The sequence below is a fragment of the Pyxicephalus adspersus genome, chromosome 10, assembly GCF_032062135.1.
Source record: "Pyxicephalus adspersus chromosome 10, UCB_Pads_2.0, whole genome shotgun sequence".
Lineage (NCBI taxonomy): Eukaryota > Metazoa > Chordata > Amphibia > Anura > Pyxicephalidae > Pyxicephalus > Pyxicephalus adspersus.
Window position 1 is genome coordinate 58897890 of NC_092867.1, and position 22973 is coordinate 58920862.

Below are 22973 nucleotides of genomic sequence, written 5' to 3' on the forward strand. Positions count from 1 at the left end.
AATGATGATGAGCTCCCAGATTCAGGTGAGGGAGCTTCTGTAAGCATGAGAGCGCCGTCAAAGGTATCGGCGTGAAAGATTGTTCCACACTTATCCATTGTTTGAACTCCCCATGTCGGAACCAGTCCAAAATTCGGACCATGTGGGTTGCCATGTAGTATAGGGAAAAATTGGGGACGCCCAGACCTTGCATTTTTGCTCTGGTCCCAGAGTATACCCCAGTTCAGCCTCCCATGCCCGTAAATATGAAGGGGAAAAATTCTCCGGAGTCCGGTTAAGTACAGCATAAAGGTAAGACAGAGAGTGTCTAAGAGGGCCACTTCCTGTACATACTGTCTCAAAACCCGTTTTTACTCAGTTACTGCAATATTCTGGGGGAAGGGACCGGAAATAATGGGACGGCTGAAGTGACCTCCAAAAATCAAGGTCAAAGTCCCCTAACCCATCCATCAATGCCTCCATCGAGACCCACTGCCCTTGGTGAACAAAATGTTCCACTCTAAGGAGCCCTCTCCCACGCAGCTCTCCTAGTTTCCCATCCTTCAACACAGGGGGAAGGGGGGGTTACCAATAATCGGATACATGGGAGAAGATCCAGGCCATAGGTTGAGTTTAAATATAGGTCTCAGCAAATATCAAAGGATGAGCTCCCAGATTCGGGTGAGGGAGCTTCGATAACCATGGGAGCGCCGTCAAAGGTATCGGCGTGAAAGATTGTTCCACACTTATCCATTGTTTGAGCTCCCCATGTCGGAACCAGTCCAAAATTCGGACCATGTGGGTTGCCAGCATAAGGAAAAATTGGGGATGCCCAGACTCCCCCCACTCTTGCTTCAGAATAACAGACTCCTGGTAAGCCTGTGGCCCTTTTTGCCCCAAATGAAGTGGAATACTTTAGTGTGTAATGATTTAAAGAATGAGGCCGACAAAGAGATTGGCAGAGCCTGAAGAAGATACAGGATCTGTGGCAGGACGTTCATATTCACTGCCTGTATGCGTCCTAGACAGGAGAAAGTCAAGGAGGACCAATACTCCAAGTCCTTGGTAATGGTAGCGAGAATGGGAGTGAAATTTAGAGCATAGAGCCGTGATAGGTCCGCTGGGATTCGAGTCCCCAAGTACTGAATCGCCTTATCTTCCCATTTAAAAGAGGAGGGAATGAGATCGAAGGGTTTGAGGCATAGAAATACTCAGGGCCGCAGATTTAGAGTCGTTGATTTTAAAGTTCGACACCGCTCCATATATCTGTATCATTTAGGTTCGGTAGAGATATGAGGGGGTTAGTGCTGATGAAAAGAAGGTCATCTGCAGAGGCTGCCACCTTATGTTCACATCCATTTAGCATAAGGCCCTGGATATCTGGGTTGGAGCGTATCGCCGACATTAGGGGCTCCAGAGACAAAATAAGCGGGGACAGAGGACAGCCCCGTCTAGTGCCATTAGAGATGTGAAAGGGTGAAGGCACTTCTCCATTCACCTTGACCGATGCACAAGGGGACGAGTACAAAGCCTGGATCCAAACCATCATCTTACTCGCCATGCCATAATACGAAGCATGGTGAGCATAAAGTCCCCGTCCACTCTATGGAAGGCTTTTTCTGCATCGGTCGAGAGCAGCAACGAAGATTTGCCGCGTGAATCCATGAAATGGCTCTTAAAGTGTTATCTTGGGCTTCCCTGGAAGGCCATGGATATGTCTTTGGAGTCTGTTGGCCAGGATTTTGGTAAACAGCTGAAGATCTTGAAGCGAATTAGGCCTGTAGCTGGGTCTTTATCTGCCTTGGGAATTACAGTCACTATGGCCCTTAAAGAATCTAATGGAAGAGAGCTCCCATCCGTCAATGAATTGAAGGCAGCTACAAAATGATGGGCCAGGTCCTCAGCGAACTTTCTATAGTAAGGGAGCGAAAATCCATCCGGGCCCGGCGCCTTCCCTGACTTAGTTTGCTTTTCAGCCGCCTGGAATTCCGCAATAGATATCGGGGCCTCCATATCCTGACGTGCCGAATCAGAACGGCATGGTAAATCAACTCCCTCTACATAACGCCGTATTCTCCCCAAATTGCGTGCTGCACTCGACTGGTCAGGCGGTTTGAGATTGTATAGGGAGGCGTAATAATCTCTGAATTTTTCGGCTATCTCTTTCACTCCGGTAGCAGCGTCTAGAAAAGGTACATGTGTGTGGGCCCTCGGGCCTCTGAGAGCTCTCGCCCACATTTATCCCCATGTTCATAATAGGTTCTCCGGCATTTCACAAGGGCTGCCTTTGCTTTACCAAGACAGAGAGAAGCTAATTTCTGACGTAGAAGAGCCAACTCCGAGCCTGTTTGTCCAGAGAGCGCTTGTGTAGGAGCTCTAACTCCTGTAGGCGTTTTATATATCTCTTCCCACAGAGATTGGTAAGATGATCACAAAGGGAGCATTGCACCCCTCTCCTTGCATAGGCTGGTAAGGTACTGAGCCTGGTAAGATGGTTATGTACACAGCGGTGCACCCCCTTCCTGCAGATGTTGGCAAGATGGCTACATACACAACTGTGCACCCCCTCCCAAAAGATCCTGATAAGATGGCCGCATCACAGCAGTGCACCCCTCTCCACAGAGCTTATAAGACACAGAAGTTACTGAAATGTAGATACAGGCAGCTTGCATATAGTACTTGTTAGTTTATCATTCTAATGTCATGTTACCAAATTAGCAATTTACAATAATGAAGTTGAAAATGATACGTCAAAAAAAAAATCACCGTAGGTTGGCTATGAACCTATTCTAACCATGATTCATTACCAAGGAGGTACCTGCTCGCACCTTACCACACTCCGAGAGGATCATTGAGATCTGGAATTCTGGGTCGGTGTTGGCCCATGAGCATTTGGGTTAGCAAGATGGTTTTTTAGTCTCAACAAGTGATTGGCAGACGGTGAATTTTGTGTTAATCCTTTTCTCTTCATGTTAGCTATGACATGGTATTACACAACGTTTTCTAAAGAGTGTTAGTGACACTTTGCCTTTCATTACTGAACTAATCAACACCCTACCAGACCCAATATTCAGTTCTGTAATTTGTATTTTATGTATCCGAACAAAATGTATTTTTAAGGGGGAAAAAGGTCAATCAATTTGTATAATAATATAAAATGTAATATAATAATATATAAAATAATAAAAAATAATACATTTGTATCATATTTTTGTAACAAACAGAACTAGAGTGGATATATCAAAGAATCACCCCTTGGAAAATATTATTTTGTTGCTTGATATGACAAAAAAATCCAGCTGACTTACCTAATACAATTTACAATATTTCAGTGAAAGATATAACAGCGACATTTCAGAAAAAATAAGCAAAAACAGAACGTGTCAGTCCTGCATGTCAGGAATTTGTGGAACCACCTTCCATTTCAGACGTCTTTTTGAATACTTCCTCCCCAGCCCTGACCCGCTTGTTTCATAGGATTCACTTTAGGGTTCAGCTTTAGAATGGTCCAATGTTTTTATTCTGGCCTGCTTATATCTGTGTGCTTTATAGGTCATTATACTTATGCAGGAACCATGATCATTGAAGACAGTCCTGGCACTGGGACTCGAGTCTTGACATTTATTTATTGCCTGCAACAACAAAGGTAAGTACTTTCCATAATACTTTATATGACACTTTAAGGTTTTATTTGTACAATTTGTATATTAATTAATAATAATAATTATATATATATATATATATATATATATATAATTATATTAAATAAATATATTAATTAATATTAATAATGAATAATTATATGAATATATATCATATATGTATTTATAAAGCATCAACATATTACGCAGCATAGTCATGTCACTAGCTGTACTTCAATGGGGCTCACAATCTAATGTCCCTACCATGGTTATACTTGAACGCAGTCTAAGGCCAATTTTTGTAAAGGGAAGTCAATTGTCTTACCCACATTTTTCTGGGATGTAGGAGGGTACCTGAGAAAACCCAGGCAGAACATACACATTTCTTGCAGATAGTGTGCTGGCTGAGATTCGAACCCGGGATCCAGTGGGCAAGAGTGCTAACCACCGAGACAACTGTGCTGCCATTGACTGAATTAGACCCATGAATGCTTGTCTTATGACGAAAAGTACTTAACCTCATTGTTTCATTTAAGTATTGGTCCATGTTGGGTGTGACTACAGTTTGTTCCTTCCATAAGTGCATTGCCTAAGCTGCCTGTCCTCTATATGTACTTATAGAAAGGACTGAATCATACTGTAATTATAGTCAGTGACCAATGTGTTTTTGATTTTTATAAATGCTTGACGTCCAGTTACTCACCATCTAAGAAAAGACAGCACATCTTGCCTAAATAGTGTGCAAGACATCATTGAAAAATCCATATTCTTATTAATGTAAATATTCTCCTGTATCCAGTGAACCACACAATAACAAACAATAACTCACCAATATATAAATTTTAATAAAGGCTAATTAACAAATTGATTTCTTTTTGTACAGTTATATGTTATTTAGTAAGAGACATAAACCCTAACCCATAAAATCAATATTCATGCCCGTTACTTGTCATTATTCTTTAAATAAAATGTACCGTATTTTTTGCCGTATAAGACGCACTTTTTCTTCCCCAAAACTGGGGGGGAAAAGTTAGTGCGTCCTATACGACAAAGGTGTTACAAAATAACTAAAATAATATACTCACCCGATACCCGATCCTGGAGGCTGCTAGGGGCATAGTTCAGTGTTTAATTTATTTCAAAGTAGGCCTACACATGCACACTTGTTGTAACAGGTAAAATTAAAAAAATACACAGTAGTAGTGGAGATGGCAGGTTTCACCCAAATGTGTAATTTCACATTTCCTTCTACAATATTCATTTCATAGAATGTTGAAGGGCTCTAATATTCTGTAACAAATGATGGTTCTTTGAAATGAAATTCTGAAAGCCATGTGACTTTTCCTTCGGGTGTTGGTTGTTTCTTCTGGATTCTTTTCACTGTCAGCATAGGGTCAATTCCCGACATCACTCGCGCCTATAGACCAGCGGGCTCTCTGCCTATGTGTGGCCCCGCATTGGTCTTTTTTATAGATGCAAATAATGACGGGAATTTTAGTAGCAACGCTATTTCAATGAGGAGAGAATTTCAGCGGCGGGCCACTCATAAGATTTGGCCCCACACTGGCCGCGTCTGGCATTTCCAGCACTCCCCCTCAGCTTTTCCTTGCTACTCCAAGGCATGGACTCGAATGGTTGGATTTTCATATTGTTAATATTATTATTATTGTTAGCCTGTGCTCTATTATAAACCTGTTCCAGATTGAATGTGACGCAAAACCTCTTTGTTTCCATATGAAAAGGGTTTACATCTAATAAGAAGGAAAAACTTCCTCAACTGTTTCAATAAATTTTAAGGTTGGCCCGTGACTTTGTCTAAGATTTTCATTTTGGCCCTCGGTGTATTTGAGTTTGACACCCCCGCTCTAAAACATACAAAGTATGAGCCAAGGTTAGACAAAATATCAGCATGCAAACAACAACAAAAATCATATTAATTGTTCAAAAGCATGATGAATGCAAACTTTTACTTTTCAATAAACAGTTGTTTGTATCATTGCAAGCTCTTTTATTGTGTTTTTCTTCTAAGACAAAAGATGTTAATGTATGAGTTGTTTATTTCTGAACTAAAACCTCAGTATTCAGGTTAATGTGCTGTGTAGGAATAAAATGGGAACATTAAACTTACCAGTCCATTTTTGAAAATAGGAACCACATTGGCCTTACGCCAATCTAAATGGCTTTGAAATAACTGAGCTCATCTCTTTGAGAGCACGTGGATGTAATCCATCAGCTGCTTTATCAACCTTCATTGTGTTCAACTGCTTCTTACCATTGTTCAACCAAATCCTCAGCATGTCTCTAACTAATCTTCCAATCATGGCCCAATACCAACCAAACGTCCATCCATGTCTCCTGTCTCCAACCAAACCTTCATCCATTTTCCCCAATCTGGTATATCCCCAATATGGCCTTTCCCCCGTGTAATAACGTCTATGTTTTTATTAAGGTTGAATATCTGTGGATAACATTACTCAGCTTCTCCCTGGTGTGAAATCTTTGATGTTTAACAAGTTCGGATTTCCGTGGGAAACATTTCTTACACTCAGGACAGGAGTACTTCACCCTGGTGTGTGATCTCTGATGTTTTACTAGTTCAGATTTCCGTGGATAACATTTCTTACACTCGGGGCAGGAAAATGGCTTTTCCTGTGTGTGGCAGATCTGATGTACATTAAGGCTGGACTTTTGTGAAAAACGTTTTCCACACTCAATGCAGGCATACGGCTTCTCACCAGTGTGAGACATCTGATGTCTATAAAGATTGGTCCGTTGTGAAAAACATTTTCCACATTCAGAGCAGGAAAATGGCTTCTCCCCTGTGTGAGACATCTGATGTCTATAAAGATTGGTCCTTTGTGAAAAACATTTTCCACATTCAGAGCAGGGAAATGGCTTCTCCCCTGTGTGAGATCTCTGATGTTTAACCAGTTCTGATTTATGTCCATAGGATTTTCCACACTCAGGGCAGGAATACGTCTTCTCACCTGTATGCAATCGCTGATGTCTGGAAAGATTAGTCTTACCTGAAAAACATTCCCCACATTCATGGCAACAATATGTCTTCTCCCCTTTGTGAGATTTTTTATGTATAACAAGGTCTGATTCCTGTGGAAAAGATTTCCCACACTCTTGACAAGAATATGGCTTATTTTCTGTATGGGTTCGATAATGTATAGCGAGCTCTGATTTATGAAGGAAACATTTCCCACACTCAGAACAGTGATGAAGCTTTTCCTCCGTGTGACACCTCTCTCCTGGAATGCCGGAACCATCCCTCATTTTAGAAAGAGGATCAGAGCCAGAGGGATTGGATGGTCCATCCATAGCTGGGCTGATGGTCTCTTCTCCCGCACAATCTCCTGTCATGGCCTCCATTTTACAATCTGGAGATAAAGTCAGACGATCCTTTGAGGGTTTCTCCATGGAATGTCCTGGAAAATAGAAAAATACGATGGTCAGATATGAGAGGGTTACTTCACCCAAATCAACATTCTATCTGGATCAGGTAGATGGAGGCAGCAGATGTCCTCTGGGGAGGTCCCAACCAGCTGGGACTCCTCCCCTCTTCAGACATAGGGCCTTTTAAACCCCTCCCACATCACTTCTACATTTACATATCCCTACCAGAAGAACAAGAAGCAATGGGGACTGGAAGGAACATTGTCTACACACACCCACAAGGAGGTGGGGACTATTATAAACCTATTATAGGATGTCACTAAAGGCCTGCCCTACTCTGGACCAATCAGTGAGCAGAGATGACAGAAGAATTTATGATGGCTGACCTGTGCTGATCTGTGTAGGAGTGTCCTCCGCTACGAAAGTCCTCATCATTCCAGCCTCCTCCGTATATTGCTGATCATCCCCCACAGACGTCTCTTCTTCTTCTACTTTAACCTCAACTTTTATATCCATCAGATCTTCACCCTAAACCAGAAGAATAGAAATATGGAACATCTTATGGTTGGACCTAACATAGAAGATATCATTGTAGGGTCCACACATGGTCTCCCTCAGTGACTGTAAGAGTGGGCATACCTGAGGATGGTGAGGGATCTCCTGATCTTTCTGTGTGGAATCCCGGGAATACAGAGGACGGGGACATCTCTCTGGTGGGTATATGGGGCCCTCAGCTCCTCCTATATGATGATGGTGAGGGATCTCCTGATCTTCCCGTGTGGAATCCCGGGAATACAGAGGACGGGGACATCTCTCTGGTGGGTGGAATACAGAGGACGGGGACATCTCTCTGGTGGGTTTATGGGGCCCTCAGCTCCACCTACCTGATGATGGTGAGGGATCTCCTGACCTTCCTGTGTGGAATCCCGGGAATACAGAGGACGGGGACACCTCTCTGGTGGGTTCCCGTTACTGGATCCATCTGTAGGAAACACACATACTGACTGAATACATTGTCTCTATGTGTTTATCAGATGATGGGATAGAAATAGTAAAGATAGAAGAGGCTGTTGATCCAGGGAACATCCGATTGCCTCATGGAATCAGGAAGGAATTTTTTTCCTGTTGGAATAAAAATTTGTACCAGGGTTTTTTTGCCTAACTATGTCCTATAGGGTTTTATATCTGGGATATGTCACACAGAGGCACACAGTGGCAGGTATCGGAGGATGTCTTATTAGCGGGGGGTGCCTTATTTTAATGAACTGAGCAAAAATCGGGGTGGCTTATTTGATGGGGATGCCTTATCATCGGGGGAAACACGGTATCTGAGATATGTTTGTTTCCTTAGTGGTGGAACTTGATAAACTTTTATGTACTTTTTCAACCTAACTGACTATAACTATGACTAGGAGGGGCATGCTCTTCACACACCCACCAGGGGGAGGGGCCCATTACCACCCTACTATTGGCCGATATCAGAGAAGAATATATGATGGCTGACCTGTGCTGATTTGTGTAGGAGCGTCCTCCTCTATGAATGTCCTCATCATTCCAGCCTCCTCCGTATTTTGCTGAGCATCCCCCACAGTCGTCTCTTCTTGTTCTACTTTAACCTCCACTTTTATATCCATCAGATCTTCACCCTAAAACCAGAAGAATAGAAATATGGAACATCTTATGGTTGGACCTAACATAGAAGATATCATATTGTAGGGGGCCACACATCATGTTCATACATTAGATTGTTCAATATCTACCTGATGATGGTGAGGGATCTCCTGAACAATGATACAGTCACCATCCAGACACATCCCATAATAATCTCCCAGAATTCCCTGCTCACCTCTCCCGTCAGGAGCCCAATCATCTTCTGGAGGACTTCTAGAATCTTCTTGTTGTTGAGTGTCGGACAGTGCAGTGGAGGACCCAACATAGATGAACTAGAAGGGTGGCTGTTTGGTTTCAATCTCTTACCAGATGACGTCCTCACTACTTTATAATCCTGAATAAATAGACAATTAGTATTTCTCCCAGAATCCTTCTCACCTCTATGTTATGTCCATATTTTGTTAGGAGTGAGGTCATGTGACCCTTCTAAAATCCTCCTCACCTGTCCGGTCAGCAGGTAGATGATCTCCATGGTGAGGTTCAGTATCTTTTCGGTCATGTGACTGTGGGCCCGGTCCATCTTCATTGATGTGGTTGTGTGATCGGTGCTGATCCCTCTGGAGACAAATAGTGGAGAATTATCTGTAGGGGTATTGGGGTTAATACAGGGATGTCTCCAGGAAGAGTTTGTGATGGAGGACGTAGGGACAGATTAGAGGTGTTTTGTAGAGATTGGGGATGTCCTTCAATGTGACTGGGTGCAGCTGGATTAGCTGAAGAGGAGGATGGGTATGACAAATCAGGAAAGATGGCCAAATACCCGCTGCTGTGGGTCTGGGAGCCACCACTGCAATATTTGCACACATAACTGCCTTCACTAATCTGCCCCCAATCACTCAGCTCTGCCCGTCTACTATCACCCTATCTATGGGCATTATGGCCAATCTCACACCCCTCTTACAGGCAGGGCTGCTGTTATTTTCTATTATTAGTTGTTATGGTGCATTACGGCATTATGGGTGAGTGCTGCAGTTATAAATCTAACCAAAATCCAAACCCTTAGAATTAGAGGAATGTGTATGAGTAACAGTGATTGAATCCAATGTTACCAGATGGGGTTGTAAGGGGAGGCATTCTGGAATCTTCACTATTGTTATCGCTCTACTACCTGGGCCCCTTTCGTCTACTAATCCTTGATAGAAGATTTGGCAGTAGAACATTTTCTCAGTGTGGGTGGAGGAATTTGTCCCTTTGTCTAACCAATGCACCGAGGACCTCTCTTGCCTCCCTGATGCAATGTGACGGTCAGCGCCTTAGGATTACTCCATAGACAGGTACGTCTGCTTATCATTTCCTACCTGTTACTTAGGAACTAAAATCCTTGCAGAGGCTGACCAGGCACAACATTGACTGAGACTTCCCATCTAACCATAGAGACTTCCTGTCTTAGTAAGAGTGAGATCGCCACCTTCTGGAGCTCAGAGAAACTGCAGCCTCAAGAAATGTCTCATTGTGTGAACACAGCAAGGTGTCCTGAATGCTGAAAGAGAACCCTGGCATTGTAGGTACTGTCCCAGCCTGTCCACATCCAGCAACAGGTTGCTCCTTGGTTGCAGAAAAGATGGCACCATATGTAAGGCTGCACAGTACATACACGGCACAAATGTCTTCAGGGAATGCAGTTCCTCTGAGCTCCTCAAGGTGGTGATCGCAATTACAGTAGAACAGGAAGTTTCTATGGTACAGGCAGGAAGTGATGTCACATAAAAACATGAAATTCCGAGTGAGAAGTGAGTTGAGAGGAAGTATAGAGGAGACATTGGTGGAACTGGCAGAAGGTAAATGTTATATGTACAGCCAGAAACCCTCCCTGTCATTTCCAGCTTGTATTTCCTAATCACTGGTAACAGAGTCAGAACATGGGGAGGTGTATATAGGAGTAGATATATATGTTATGGTGAGATGGGGTAAGAGAAGTGACGGGGTAGAGTGATATGAGCCAGGGGGGTATATATAGAGATATGGCGTTAGCGATGTGTGGGAAAAGTTTTCTTGAGTTAGAACCTTGGTACCTGTTATTAAGGATTCCCTTTATCACTGGAGTATCTAACTCATGATATGTAAATGTCATTGATACTTGCTTATATATATACGTGTTATTATCTGCCTGTTGTAATATTACAATGCTATCTACCTGTCTGCCTGTCGTTGGAGAACATTCGGATTTGTCTAATAAATAGCCATCAGTGGTATGGGACACATACAGCATATTTGTGGCTCCCAGTCTTATTCACGGGGTAGCTCCCCAGTCTCTGGAAGCAGTCAATGATGTCCTTCCATCTGTGTTAATGGTGTGGTTGCATACTTGGTACCGGGGCAGTCCTGTGAAGCTGCATTGCTGAAAGGAACATCAATCATCATATTAACGTCTTCCACTCCTTCATATTGTACAAGCAGTTCAGTCCAAGTTATTCTCTGCTATCTGTTTACAGAGCAACCGCCACAGATCCTATGACTACATCAATGGGGATGGACCAGGGTCATGTGACCGAGAAGATAATAAATCTCACCCTGGAGATCATCTACCTGCTGACGGGAGAGGTGAGGAGGATTCTGGGAGGTCACATGACATCGCTCTGATCTCTATTATTAAATCACAGACCTGACCGGAGAGGTGAGGAGGATTCTGGGATGACACATGATAGTTATTTGTTTGTATTTATTGTAGAGTTTCCCTCCAGTGAAGTCCGGTGGCCAGGTGACCATCACAGTGCCTCCACCTCACTGCCTGACACCGGAGAGAAACAAAGAGAAGAAGGTTCTAAAAGTCATCCAGAAGATGATTGGGCTCCTGACGGGAGAGGTGAGCAGGGAATTCTGGGAGATTATTATAGGATGTGTCTGGATGGTGACTGTATCATTGTGTGTGTCAGGTTCCTATAAGGTGTCAGGATGTCACTGTGTATTTCTTTAGAATGAATGCATCGGGGATTATAATATTATTATTAAAGAAGAGTATCAAGATGAAGATGAAGAGTACGGTGTTACTGATCCACCTAATAACATGAGCCCATCAGAGAGATGTCCCCGTCCTCTGTATTCCCGGGATTCCACACAGGAAGATCAGGAGATCCCTCACCATCATCAGGTAGGTGGAGCTGAGGGCCCCATAAACCCACCAGAGAGATGTCCCCGTCCTCTGTATTCCCAGGATTCCACACAGGAAGATCAGGAGATCCCTCACCAACATCAGGTAGGTGGTGATGAGGACCCCATAAACCCAACGGATAGATATCCCCGTCCTCTGTATGCCCGGGATTCCTCATCATCTTCAGGTAGGTGGAGCTGAGTTCCCTGTGAAGTAATTAATGTGGAGATGATGTGTGGCCCCCACAAGATATTTTTAGGTGAGGTCACATGACCAATCCTCCTATGTTACAGATGTGATTTCCTGACATTCAATTGGTTTAGGCTGAAGATCTGATGAACATGAAATCTGAGAGTGAAGAAGAGACGTCTGTGGGGGATGATCAGCAATATACGGAGGAGGCTGGAATGATGAGGACATTCATAGAGGAGGACACTCCTACACAGATCAGCACAGGTCAGCCATCATATATTCTTCTGTCATCTCTGATCACTGATTGGTCCAGAGCAGGGTGGTAGCTGAGTTATATTGACCAATAATAGGTTGATAATAGTCCCCTCCTCTTTGTGGGGGGGTGTAGAGAATGCTCCTCCCAGTCCCCCATTGGTTCCTCCTCTACTGAGAAGTAAATGTAGAAGTGATGTAGGAGGAGCTCCAAAGGCCCCATGACAAGAGGGGAGGGGTCTCCGCTGGTTGGGACCTCCCCAGAGGAGGACATCTGCTGCCTCCATCTACCTGATCCAGGTGGAATGTTGATTTGGGTGAAGTAACCCTCTCATATCCGGCCATCATATTTTTCTATTTTCCAGGACACTCCATGGAGAAACCCTCAAAGGATCGTCTGACTTTATCTCCAGATTGTAAAATCAAGGCCATGGCAGGAGATTGTGTGGGAGAAGAGACCATCAGCTCAGCTATGGATAGACCATCCGATCCCTCCGACTCTGAGCCTCCTGTGATAGTTTTTGTACATCAGAGATCTCACAAGGAGCAGAAGCTCCATTCCTGTTCTGACTGTGGGAAAAGTTTCATACGGAATTCACTCCTTGTCAGACATAAAAGATCCCACACAGGAGAGAAACCATATTCCTGCCCTCAGTGTGGGAAATCTTATTCACAGAAATCACAACTGGTCAGACATGAAAGATGTCACTCAGGGGAAATGCCATATTGCTGCTCTGAATGTGGCAATTGTTATCCACTAAAATCAGAACTTGTCACACATCAGAGGACTCATTCCTTGGAGAATTTATATTCCTGCCCTGAATGCGGCAAAAGTTACCCACAAAAGTCTGTATTGGTCAGACATCAAAGATCTCACACGGGAGAAAAGCCATATTCCTGCTCTGAATGTGGGAAAAGTTTTTTCCAGAACTACCATCTTTACAGACATCAGAAATCTCATACAGGTGTGAAACCATATTCCTGTTCTGAGTGCGGGAAAAGTTTTTCTCAGGAGTCCCATCTTTACCGACATCAGAAATCTCACACAGGGCAGAAGCCATATCATTGCCTTCAGTGCGGGAAATGTTTTTTACAGAAGTTTCATCTTGACAGACATCAGAGATGCCACACAAACCTAACTTAATCCAATTCCAATTAGTAATTTTTAGTTTCACAGTTAAGATCATGTTAATATGTTATAATAACATATTATTAAACATTTAAGAGAATTTTAAAATGTGCAAATAGATCAATACTGTTTCGTTTTAAATATGAAACATATTTCCTTATGAGGATAAGCAAGGAAGCGAATCTTTCAGCAACAGAATCCCGGCAATACATGGATATCATTCCCTCAAAGAGCATACTATTCTAAGGTATTGGAATAAAATTGAATCCTGAATGCACAAAATTAATACGTTGGAAAGTAACTGTAATAATGTCTGGACCAGCCCGTTGTAGGATACTTGTATTGATTGGTCCATACGCCCAAGTTAAAAGGCATCTATAGCAGCTAATGTGTTCCTGATGAAGCGGACTTTGTTCCAAGAAACGCGTTGAATCTAAGCCCTATCTGTATCAATTTTTGTGCCAACCATTGGATTATCATTATGTTTTTAGGAAAGTTTTATTAATCGATTGTCAGTAAATTATTGGATTATTATATATTGTATATTTTAAATTGTTGAAAAGTCCCAAGATAATTGACCAAGCCCCCAAAAAAGTTCTTTAAAATTTTCACCTACACAGCACTGCATGCTGAGACTAAAGGTTAATTATGACTGAAATCCTCTAGTAAATCTCCGTGATCATCACTTAACTCATCCCTAGAGGTACTTACCTCCCTTTTGGTGGGAGTGTCGACATTTCTAAGAATATAGAATACATACACAACACAAAGTTGTTGAGTTGTTTTCCCGGGGTTGCAGGCCCTCTCAGCTCCACTAGGTGGTGATCTCACTTATGCTGGAACAGCGAGTCTCTACAGACACAGGAAGTGATGTCATATATAAATAGGCAGTTCCAGTGGAGAGGTAAGTTGGGAGGAAGTAGAAATGAAACATTGCTGATATTGATCAAGACAGGTATTGTGATTAGGTATTGTGGTATAATACCATTATAGACCATAAACTCCGGTTTTAGGAATTTTCTATACCACAAGTAAATGCAGGTAAAATATAGTGTTTATAAGTTCACATATATATATATATATATATATATATATATATAGACATCAACATCTAAAGAGGTTAAAATGTCAATGCAATACGTTCAAAATTCATTATATATTAGGCAATTTCACTTGATACATGGCATATTGGATAGTTTCACTTGGTAACACGTTTCACGGAGTCTTTTCTGCTTCTTCAGAACTAGAAACTATATAAGATTAGTAGAATACATACATTTCTTCACATTAAATACCCATTAATTATGGATTTTTTTCCTAAAACGGAATATGTAATATATTAGCCATGAACAGAAAAGTAAACCAAGAACAAAACCCCAGAAGTTTAAAATATAAATGTATAAATCAACAACCAGCAACACTTACAAGGATATATAGGATGTAAGTATAATTAGTACCGCCTTGTCAAAGGCTGCAGATTTCTCATTGTTACATAGTAGGTTAGGCTGAAAAAAAGACATAAGTCCATCAACCACTAGGGAAATTAACATATCCCAGATATAAAACCCTATAAGACATAGTTGGAGGAAGGCAAAAAAAACCCGGGTACAATTTGCACCAATGGGAAAAAATCCTTCCTGATTTCTTGAGGCAATCGGATGTTCCCCTGATCAACACTCACTGTTGTTTTAAAGCCTTAATACCCAGGGTAGGTTAGAATGTTTAATGTCATAGATATGTTGGTAAATTCTCTTGTTAAATGGACGTAAGGTCTTCCCTATACAGAACGCCCCACAATGGTAGGTAAGGTAATGATACCTGTTGAATTACAATTATTATGCTTTTTGGCTTTGTATGAAAATTTGAAAATATTAAATGAAAATATAGGAGACAATCTAATTGGCATTCTCGAAGATATTGTGCCAGAACATTTTAGTAATTTATGTACCTCCCGCCAAGCAACTATAGTATCGCATAACACTAAAATCTGCTTTATTTGTGGTGGCAAACATCGAAAAGGCCCATGAAACCGACCCCTCGAAGACCAAGGGCCTACCAATCCTTCTTCCAGGTTTCTAAGCGTATAGTAGCTGCTTTGTCTCATCCAGTCCCTTACATATCTGTACAAACTAGCAAGATTTTTATTTGTCTAATTTTAGGGAGATTGGCTCCTACATTTTGTTTGTTGAGTTGAAGTTTTTGCGTGCAGATTCTGGGTTTCCCTTTACGCCAAATGAATTTGTCAAACCCTTTTTCCAACTTCTATATATCACAGTGTCTAAGTAACAAAGGTAGCATGGGGTAGAGCAGTCTAGCGAAACTCACCATTTTCACAACGTGGCATCTACCTAACAATGACAATAGTAGATCTTTCTATTTCTCCAACTCCTCCAGGATCTTAAAAAAATAAGGAGTATCCTTAGTGATATGAATTCCAAAGATGTAATAAAATCTCTTTGTATTTGAATCCCACAGTCTGCTGCCCATACCAAGTCTATTCTGGGGACATCCTGACCAAGGAACATCAAGTCACGCTTGTCCAAGTTAATGCACAACCCTGCCACCTTACCAAATTCTTGGACCAGATGCAAAATTGGATGCAAATGTATTCTTGTATTAGACATTACCAAAATAATGTCATCACTTGGTGTGGGCCAATAAACTCCCCTTCATAAACAGGCGTTTCCAATAGAATGTGCACCAATGGCTCTATAGAGATGTTCGATAACAGTGGTGATAGCAGGCATCCCTGTCGTGTTCCCTAAATAGCTGGAATGCTTTAGATGGTGGACCTGCTGGTAATATTCTTGCTACTGGAGAGTTATGAATAGTGTGTATAAATTGTAGAAAGGTACCCATAATACCCATATGGCGCATCGCTTTCCTTAGCCGCTCCCAATTGGCATTGTCAAAGGCCTTCTTCCGCGTCCAAGGCCAAAAGGGCCAAAGTGCGCGGAGATATGGGATATGTTTATTTCCCTAGATTTCAGTTCTTCTGAGGGAACTTTCGGGGGTGCCCCGTGTCTGCCCCTTTCAGAATGGAAACTCCTAAGAGAGCAGTCCGTGGACCTGAAAAACGTAAAATAAACAATAAAAAACTTGAAGAACAATAAACCAAAAATTTTCCGTAACAGGTTGCGCACCTCCTTTTTTCCTGATGGGATTCAAAGCAGTGTTGAATGACTTCTCCCTCTCTGATTATTAGAGACGTTTGTCACATAGAAAAGCTTAACAATGTTCCTGCGTAGTGTGTAAATGTCCCGTGCCCCTTTCCAATATTCGGAGGGAACAAACTCCAACATAGATATGAAACTTTTGAAATAATCAGATGGTCTTGTTGTTCTTGAAGACGGTAATGCCTGGGTACCATACTGCATTACAAGATGTCAGGCCCCCCATAGCCTAAAAAAAACACTCGGCTACCTTACAGAGCCCCAATTTGAATCTGACAAAGATGAGCCTTCTGTGGCAGGTGATGAACGAGCTTGAGTATTCTCTGTTAGGTTGTTGGAGGACGGTGTGTCTTCCATCACATCTCCTCTACTCATGAAGAATTTTTAAGCTCCCTCAGCCGAGGTAAATTAAGCTTGAGTGCCATCTCTCAAAGTGGCAGGATATGCTAGAGTGAACGTGATCCTTTTATCCAACAATAGTTGGCAACCCAAGCAACCTCTTCTCAACAATTGACTCCTAAACCCCACACCCCCTCCCCCCACAACATATTATTCAGGACTGTGTAGAACTGCAAGAGCAATCAGATGCAGAGCTGACAGCTCCACTCCTCTGATTGCTCTTGCATCCCTAGTGTAACTGTAACATTCTCTATCCAAGAACACATACAGAACAGTGTAACGTGACCGCAAGTTCCCACGCTCCCACGCAGCCCGGTGACCGCGGAAACTGAACTGCAGTTGAACGCTCAATGGAGAAACTCCATTGAGAGTTCATCTGCAGTCACAGCTGACTGGAAGCACTCGTGTGTCTCAAATCAGCTGTGACCGCGGTTCCCACGGTTACCGGGCTGTACTTATCAATAATAAATACAGCCCGGTGACCGTGGGAACTGAACTCAGATGAGAGTGATTGGCTGAGGAAGGGTAAACTACCCTGATGACAGCTCAAGCGTCATCAGGATATTCCTTTCCTCAGCCAACACACGGAGCACTAGAGGTGAATGAATGGGGAGACTTGTCCTTATTTAATCTTTATTGCTCGCGGATCCCACACTGACAGGAGGATTCCCAGGGCTGTGCAGCCGTGGGAATCATCCTGTCATTGTGGGATAACCTGTAAATCACACACATTCAATAAACTACTTTAACATTAAAGTTTTTTTTTACACATATATTTTACACACAAATTCGCAAAGTGGAATCCTGTGTTTTTCGGATCAAGTCAAACCGAACAGCCATATTCGGGTGGAATATAAGGACAACCCGAATTCAGACACCAACACTACTCATCACACGCACAGCTCTAAGACTTCTCTAGAGCTGCCCCGACTCTCTGGAATGGTCTCCTCGTCCTATTCGGCTTGCTCCTACTTTCTGCTCATTTAAAACCCAACGCTTCCCCCTCACCTACCCGTCTTCTTCTGTCTCCTAAACCCTCACTACTTCCCACCATTCCATATCCCCCTCCTATTGTGTGATACGTCCCCCACCTCCTAGATTGTAAGATCTTCGGGGCAGGGTCCTCTCCTCCTGTGTCACTGTCTGTATTTGTCTGTCATTTGCAACCCCTATTTAATGTACAGCGCTGCGTAATAGGTTGGTGCTATATAAATCCTGTTTATTAATAATATTAATAATAATATAATAATAAAATAGGATTGAAAGACTTGCGGATTCAAGTTAACTCTGCAGAGTAGTTAGCAAAGACTAGCAATTTGTGACCCGCTGCCACTAAGGCCCTCTGAGCTCTATAGGCCTGCAAAATACGTTGATGATCTTGATAACGAGCAATATTTGGTATTTGTGCGGGGGGCCCAATCTATGTAACCTTCCTATTCTGCAGGGAGGAGTAAGTTCCAAAGATTGAGGAATAACAATAGCACATAGGTGGTTCAGCTCTTTAGCACTCAACGACTCCAGTAATCCGATGAATCGTAAATTGTTTCCCCTGGAATGGTTTTCTAAGTTGTCCACCTTCTCAGCCTCTTCTGGCTAATTGCTTGTGTGATCCTTACCGTGAGTTCTCCTGGGATTGTATTGTTGTTTCCAAAGAACCAATGCGGTGTTCCACTTCCTGGATATGATTTGCTTTAGACATTACCTGCTCATTAATAGATAACACGTGGTTCTGTAAAAGCTTCTCCTATAATCAAAGAGATATCTGCCTTTAAATTGAGTTCCACCTCTCTAGCCAGGATTAAGTTATGGCAAACTAGACTGGCTAAACCATCTGAATCTTCTCCACCTGATTGTGTACTGACTTCTGACCCCGCCATCTTTGGAGGCCGAGCCGATGGTGTTCCCGCCAGGATTCCATTTTCAGAATATGGGTTCATCTTAAAGCCCACCCACCAATACCTACCAATAGTCATATCACTAACTGCCCCTCAAAGGAACTCACAATCCAATGTCCATACCAGTGTTCGGGGTGGGATTGTAGATGGATGGCAGCGCCTGTATTGTCACCCAACTTTTCAGTAAGTGCCCAAAAACAGCCGGGTGGTTACTGATTAGTGCTAGGTGGTTCGCCCAGCTAAAACTGGCTGGGGAGATTAATGCATACCATAGACATATGTCATTAGCACAGGTTGAGGACAATTTTGAAAGGAAGCCAGTTAACGTAACCATGTTTTTTGGGGTGTAGGAAGAAACCAGAGTACCTGGAGGAAGTCCACGCAAACACGGGGAGAACCTGTAAACTCCATGCACGATTGCTGGCTGTGTATGTATCCACGGCTGTCAAACATCTCGGCCTCCAGACAAAAATGTTTATTTTTATTGTATAGATGGTTGATGGGTATGTAAGTAAGGGAATTGGGGCCAATACGAAATAAATGGGAGTTAGATCAGAGAAGGATCAGGTGCAAATCCAAGTTATGAGTTTGAAGGTCACATCGCTGGTGGAAATCAAATAGTGGAAAAAGTATTTGGAGGTCACAATGCTGAAGGAAGACACTTTGCGAGGTAAGTATGGGTATGGTAGAAGCTTCCTGGGGCCCCAAAGAAGACAATTCTGTAGTTCTACAGTGTATGAAATGCAATATTGACTGGCAAATAACCTTCACTGAACACTAATAATCCCTAATATTTACAGGAAGGACTGCTGTGTACAGGTCACATGACAATCTCAGGGAGGATGGAGGGGAAGCAGAGTCACATGACTGAGAAGATAGTTACCTGGAGATCATCTACCCACTGACCAGAGAGGTGAGGAGGATTCTGGGAGGGATTCTCTGTTCTAACATGAACTTACATGAATGTTTTTCATTACTGAATTTTAGTCTCAAGCAATCTGATGATCATATGACCATCACATGTGGCTCCACAAAAGCTGAGACCGTCAACTTAAAAAAGATTCTAAAAGTCACTCAGAAGATGATTGGGCTCCTGATGGGAGAGGTGAGCAGGGAATTCTGGGAGATTATTATGGGAGGGATTCCACACAGGAAGGTCAGGAGATCCCTCACCATCATCAGGTAGGTGGAGCTGAGGGCCCCATAAACCCACCAGAGAGATGTCCCCATCCTCTGTATTCCCGGGATTCCACACAGGAAGGTCAGGAGATCCCTCACCATCATCAGGAAGGTGGATTGGAGGGTTACAATGTGTGGATTAAATAATAAAGTTTATTCTATACTGTTGGTATTTTTTATAATTTTGTTTTTAGGATGAAGATCTGATGAACATGAAAGCTGAAGAAGAAATAGAAGAGACATCTGTGATTGATGATCAGCAATATACGGAGGAGGCTGGAATGATGATGACATTCATAGAGGAGGACACTCCTACACAGATCAGCACAGGTAGGTCACACATATTACATACCTGGCAAGCTGGTCCATTGATTACTCAACCCTGAGACCTGACTTCTGGGTGTCCCCTCATCCTCACTCTCTGACCACTGGGGGAGCTCAATATTTCCATTGAAAGCAATTTTTGACGAAGGTGGGGGTGCCTCCATAATCCCTATATCACTCCAAGACCGTTCTGATTGGTTCCCCCCTGACTGGGGTTCATGAATAATGAAATGACCAAGTAGACGATCTCCTCTCACGGTGATGTTGTTATTTAATTTTTAGTACATGAAGACCCCACAAACCCAAATCTCCAACTGTCGACCCATCCTGTAGATGGACTGCCACATTCCTCTTACTAGACACCTAGCAGTTCCAATCTAGGGAAAAGTAAATTGGAACTCCAGCTGGTTGGGGCCGAAGTATGACAATATAAAGGTGATGGTGGTGGCCTCATGATGCCTGAGTTACTTACATCTGATCATTTCTATGTACATATGGGGAAAGGTGCCTTGACTGAAGTTTCAAGTCTTCCTCCTGTGGAATATAACAAGAGGTAAACCCCTTGTAGCACCAATATCTGAAGAAGCTACTGGAAACTGTGCACACTTTCCTTGCCAATAATTCACAGAACCCAAGTACATGTGGGTGACCTCCACTATCCAAAGCAGATATTCAGATTTCTCCTTTATCAAAGAGGTGAACACTATTACAGAACACACACAACATAGGTTTTATTATAGATGCAGTACCTCTGAGCTCCGAAAGGTGGTGATCTTAGCCATGCGAAGACAGGATGTTTCTATGGAAAACAGGACGTGACGTCACATATAAATGCGAAGATCAGGGGAAGAGGTGAACCAGGAGGAAGTAGTGAGGAGAAATTGTCAGCAGAGGAGGTAATAAAAACTATTCTATATTTACACCAAGTCATAGCCATCCTTGTCTTCTGTAGTCACTGTGACTGCTATATTGATATAAAGGATAGAAATGAATGTTCAGGGTCAGGACATCTCCATGCTTATGGGGCTGGAGCCTTTCCCTAATGTTTGAGATGTGCACCCCCACCTTAGCAGTCTGTCTATTATTATTCAGTGTTTATTGGGGGGGGGGAATTAGAAGATTTGTCTTTATATTTTAAGATTCCATAAATTTAAAAAAAATGGGAAAATGCAATTTGTAGCTGAAGTTTTGATACTTAATTTCTAGTCTTTTTCACTGGACACACAGAGATCCCGCCAATACGATTTTTCTGTCAGTCATTGCATTCTATGACCTCATAGCTTCTCCGTCCAATGTTCCTTCATTCAGAGTCAGCTCATCCTATGACATCACACTGACCTCATAGCTCCTCCGTCCAATGTTCCTTCATTCAGAGTCAGCTCATCCTATGACATCACACTGACCTCATAGCTTCTCTGTCCAATGGCCCTTCATTCAGAGTCAGCTCATCCTATGACATCACACTGACCTCATAGCTTCTCCGTCCAATGTTCCTTCATTCAGAGTCAGCTCATCCTATGACATCACACTGACCTCATAGCTCCTCTGTCCAATGGCCCTTCATTCAGAGTCAGCTCATCCTATGACATCACACTGACCTCATAGCTCCTCTGTCCAATGTCCCTTCATTCAGAGTCAGCTCATCCTATGACATCACACTGACCTCATAGCTTCTCTGTCCAATGGCTCTTCATGTAGTGGCTAATTGATTTTCTAGCTGGGAACTTTCATGGTCGTAATTTATTGTTGATGGGATACTATAAATTATAGTAATGTGGTCCTCCAATGGGGCTGTGGGGTTGAGGGTCTCCGGAGACCTCTGATGGTGTAATGAGTCTGAAGGACTGCTAGGGGCTTCAGAAGTAGAAGAGATGAAACATTTGGGGGTCTCTGAGATTCTATTCTATGATTGGATGCAGGAGGGAAGTGCAGGGAATGGGATCTGCCCGTATTGGGCTCGGGCTATGAAAAGGTGGAAGGGTTCTCAGTGTCTGATCTGGTGGGTCCGATGAACTCTGCGGACCTCTGAGGGGGTAGTGGGCTAAAAAACTGACAAAATATGCCCGACCCCACATTTACATATTACTTTGGAACAAACTATCCAAATAATTCTTATTTCTATTTATCAGTCATCTATCTACAGGGAAATATTTCTAGATCCAATGACTGCACACATGAAGATGGAGGAGGTCCGGAGCTACGTGACTGAGAAGATACTAAACCTCACACTGGAGGTCATCTACCTGCTGACTGGAGAGGTGAGGAGGATTCTGGGAGGTCACATGACAATATTCTTCGCTCTGGTAATAAGAGGTGGAGGAGGGGGAAGGGATTCTGGCATTTTAACATGAGATCACTATTTTGTAATCTAGAGTTTTCCACATGTGAAGTGTGGGGATCACATGACCATCACAGTACCTCCATGTGACTCCCTAAAACTTGAGAGGGAAAACATGAAGAAGATTCTAGATGTTACCAACAAGATAACTAATCTGCTAAGGGGAGAGGTGAGCGGTGCCGGGAATTCTGGGAGATTATTATGGGATGTGTCTGGATGGTGACTGTATCATTGTGTGTGTCAGGTTCCTATAAGGTGTCAGGATGTCACTGTCTATTTCTCAATGGAGGAGTGGGAGTATTTAGAAGGAC

General features: G+C 42.8%; 3 protein-coding genes across 9 annotated transcripts in view; 2 read left to right on the forward strand and 1 right to left on the reverse strand.

Moving 5' to 3' along the window:
- Window positions 1-22973, forward strand: part of LOC140338957 (uncharacterized) — a 275025-nt gene that overhangs the window by 65244 nt on the left and 186808 nt on the right. Inside the window, exons 1-3 of one of the 7 annotated variants that reach the window (XM_072423314.1) lie at window positions 20718-21220; window positions 22468-22582; window positions 22697-22831. The exons of 3 other annotated variants lie outside the window; for them this stretch is intronic. In XM_072423314.1, the coding sequence (XP_072279415.1) occupies window positions 21156-21220; window positions 22468-22582; window positions 22697-22831 (315 nt within the window). In that variant the 5' untranslated portion in view covers window positions 20718-21155. Of the gene's footprint in view, window positions 1-20717; window positions 21221-22453; window positions 22583-22696; window positions 22832-22973 lie in introns of those variants that run through there. 3 more of the 7 variants (XM_072423339.1, XM_072423313.1, XM_072423312.1) reach the window with 3 other exon arrangements.
- Window positions 5571-22973, reverse strand: part of LOC140339057 (uncharacterized) — a 91357-nt gene continuing 73954 nt past the window's right edge. The window contains exons 2-5 of the mRNA XM_072423599.1: window positions 8527-8778; window positions 7907-8004; window positions 7409-7550; window positions 5571-7054 (exon numbers count right to left, since the gene is read on the reverse strand). Coding sequence (XP_072279700.1) covers window positions 6054-7054; window positions 7409-7550; window positions 7907-8004; window positions 8527-8656 — 1371 coding nt within the window. The 5' untranslated portion in view covers window positions 8657-8778 and the 3' untranslated portion in view covers window positions 5571-6053. The remainder of the gene's footprint in view (window positions 7055-7408; window positions 7551-7906; window positions 8005-8526; window positions 8779-22973) is intronic.
- LOC140339071 (uncharacterized) lies at window positions 10400-13890 on the forward strand. The gene is made up of 6 exons (XM_072423617.1): window positions 10400-10471; window positions 11126-11234; window positions 11362-11496; window positions 11608-11781; window positions 12105-12237; window positions 12591-13890. Exons 2-6 carry the CDS (start codon window positions 11145-11147, stop codon window positions 13367-13369), a joined length of 1311 nt encoding a protein of 436 aa, XP_072279718.1. The 5' UTR covers window positions 10400-10471; window positions 11126-11144; the 3' UTR covers window positions 13370-13890.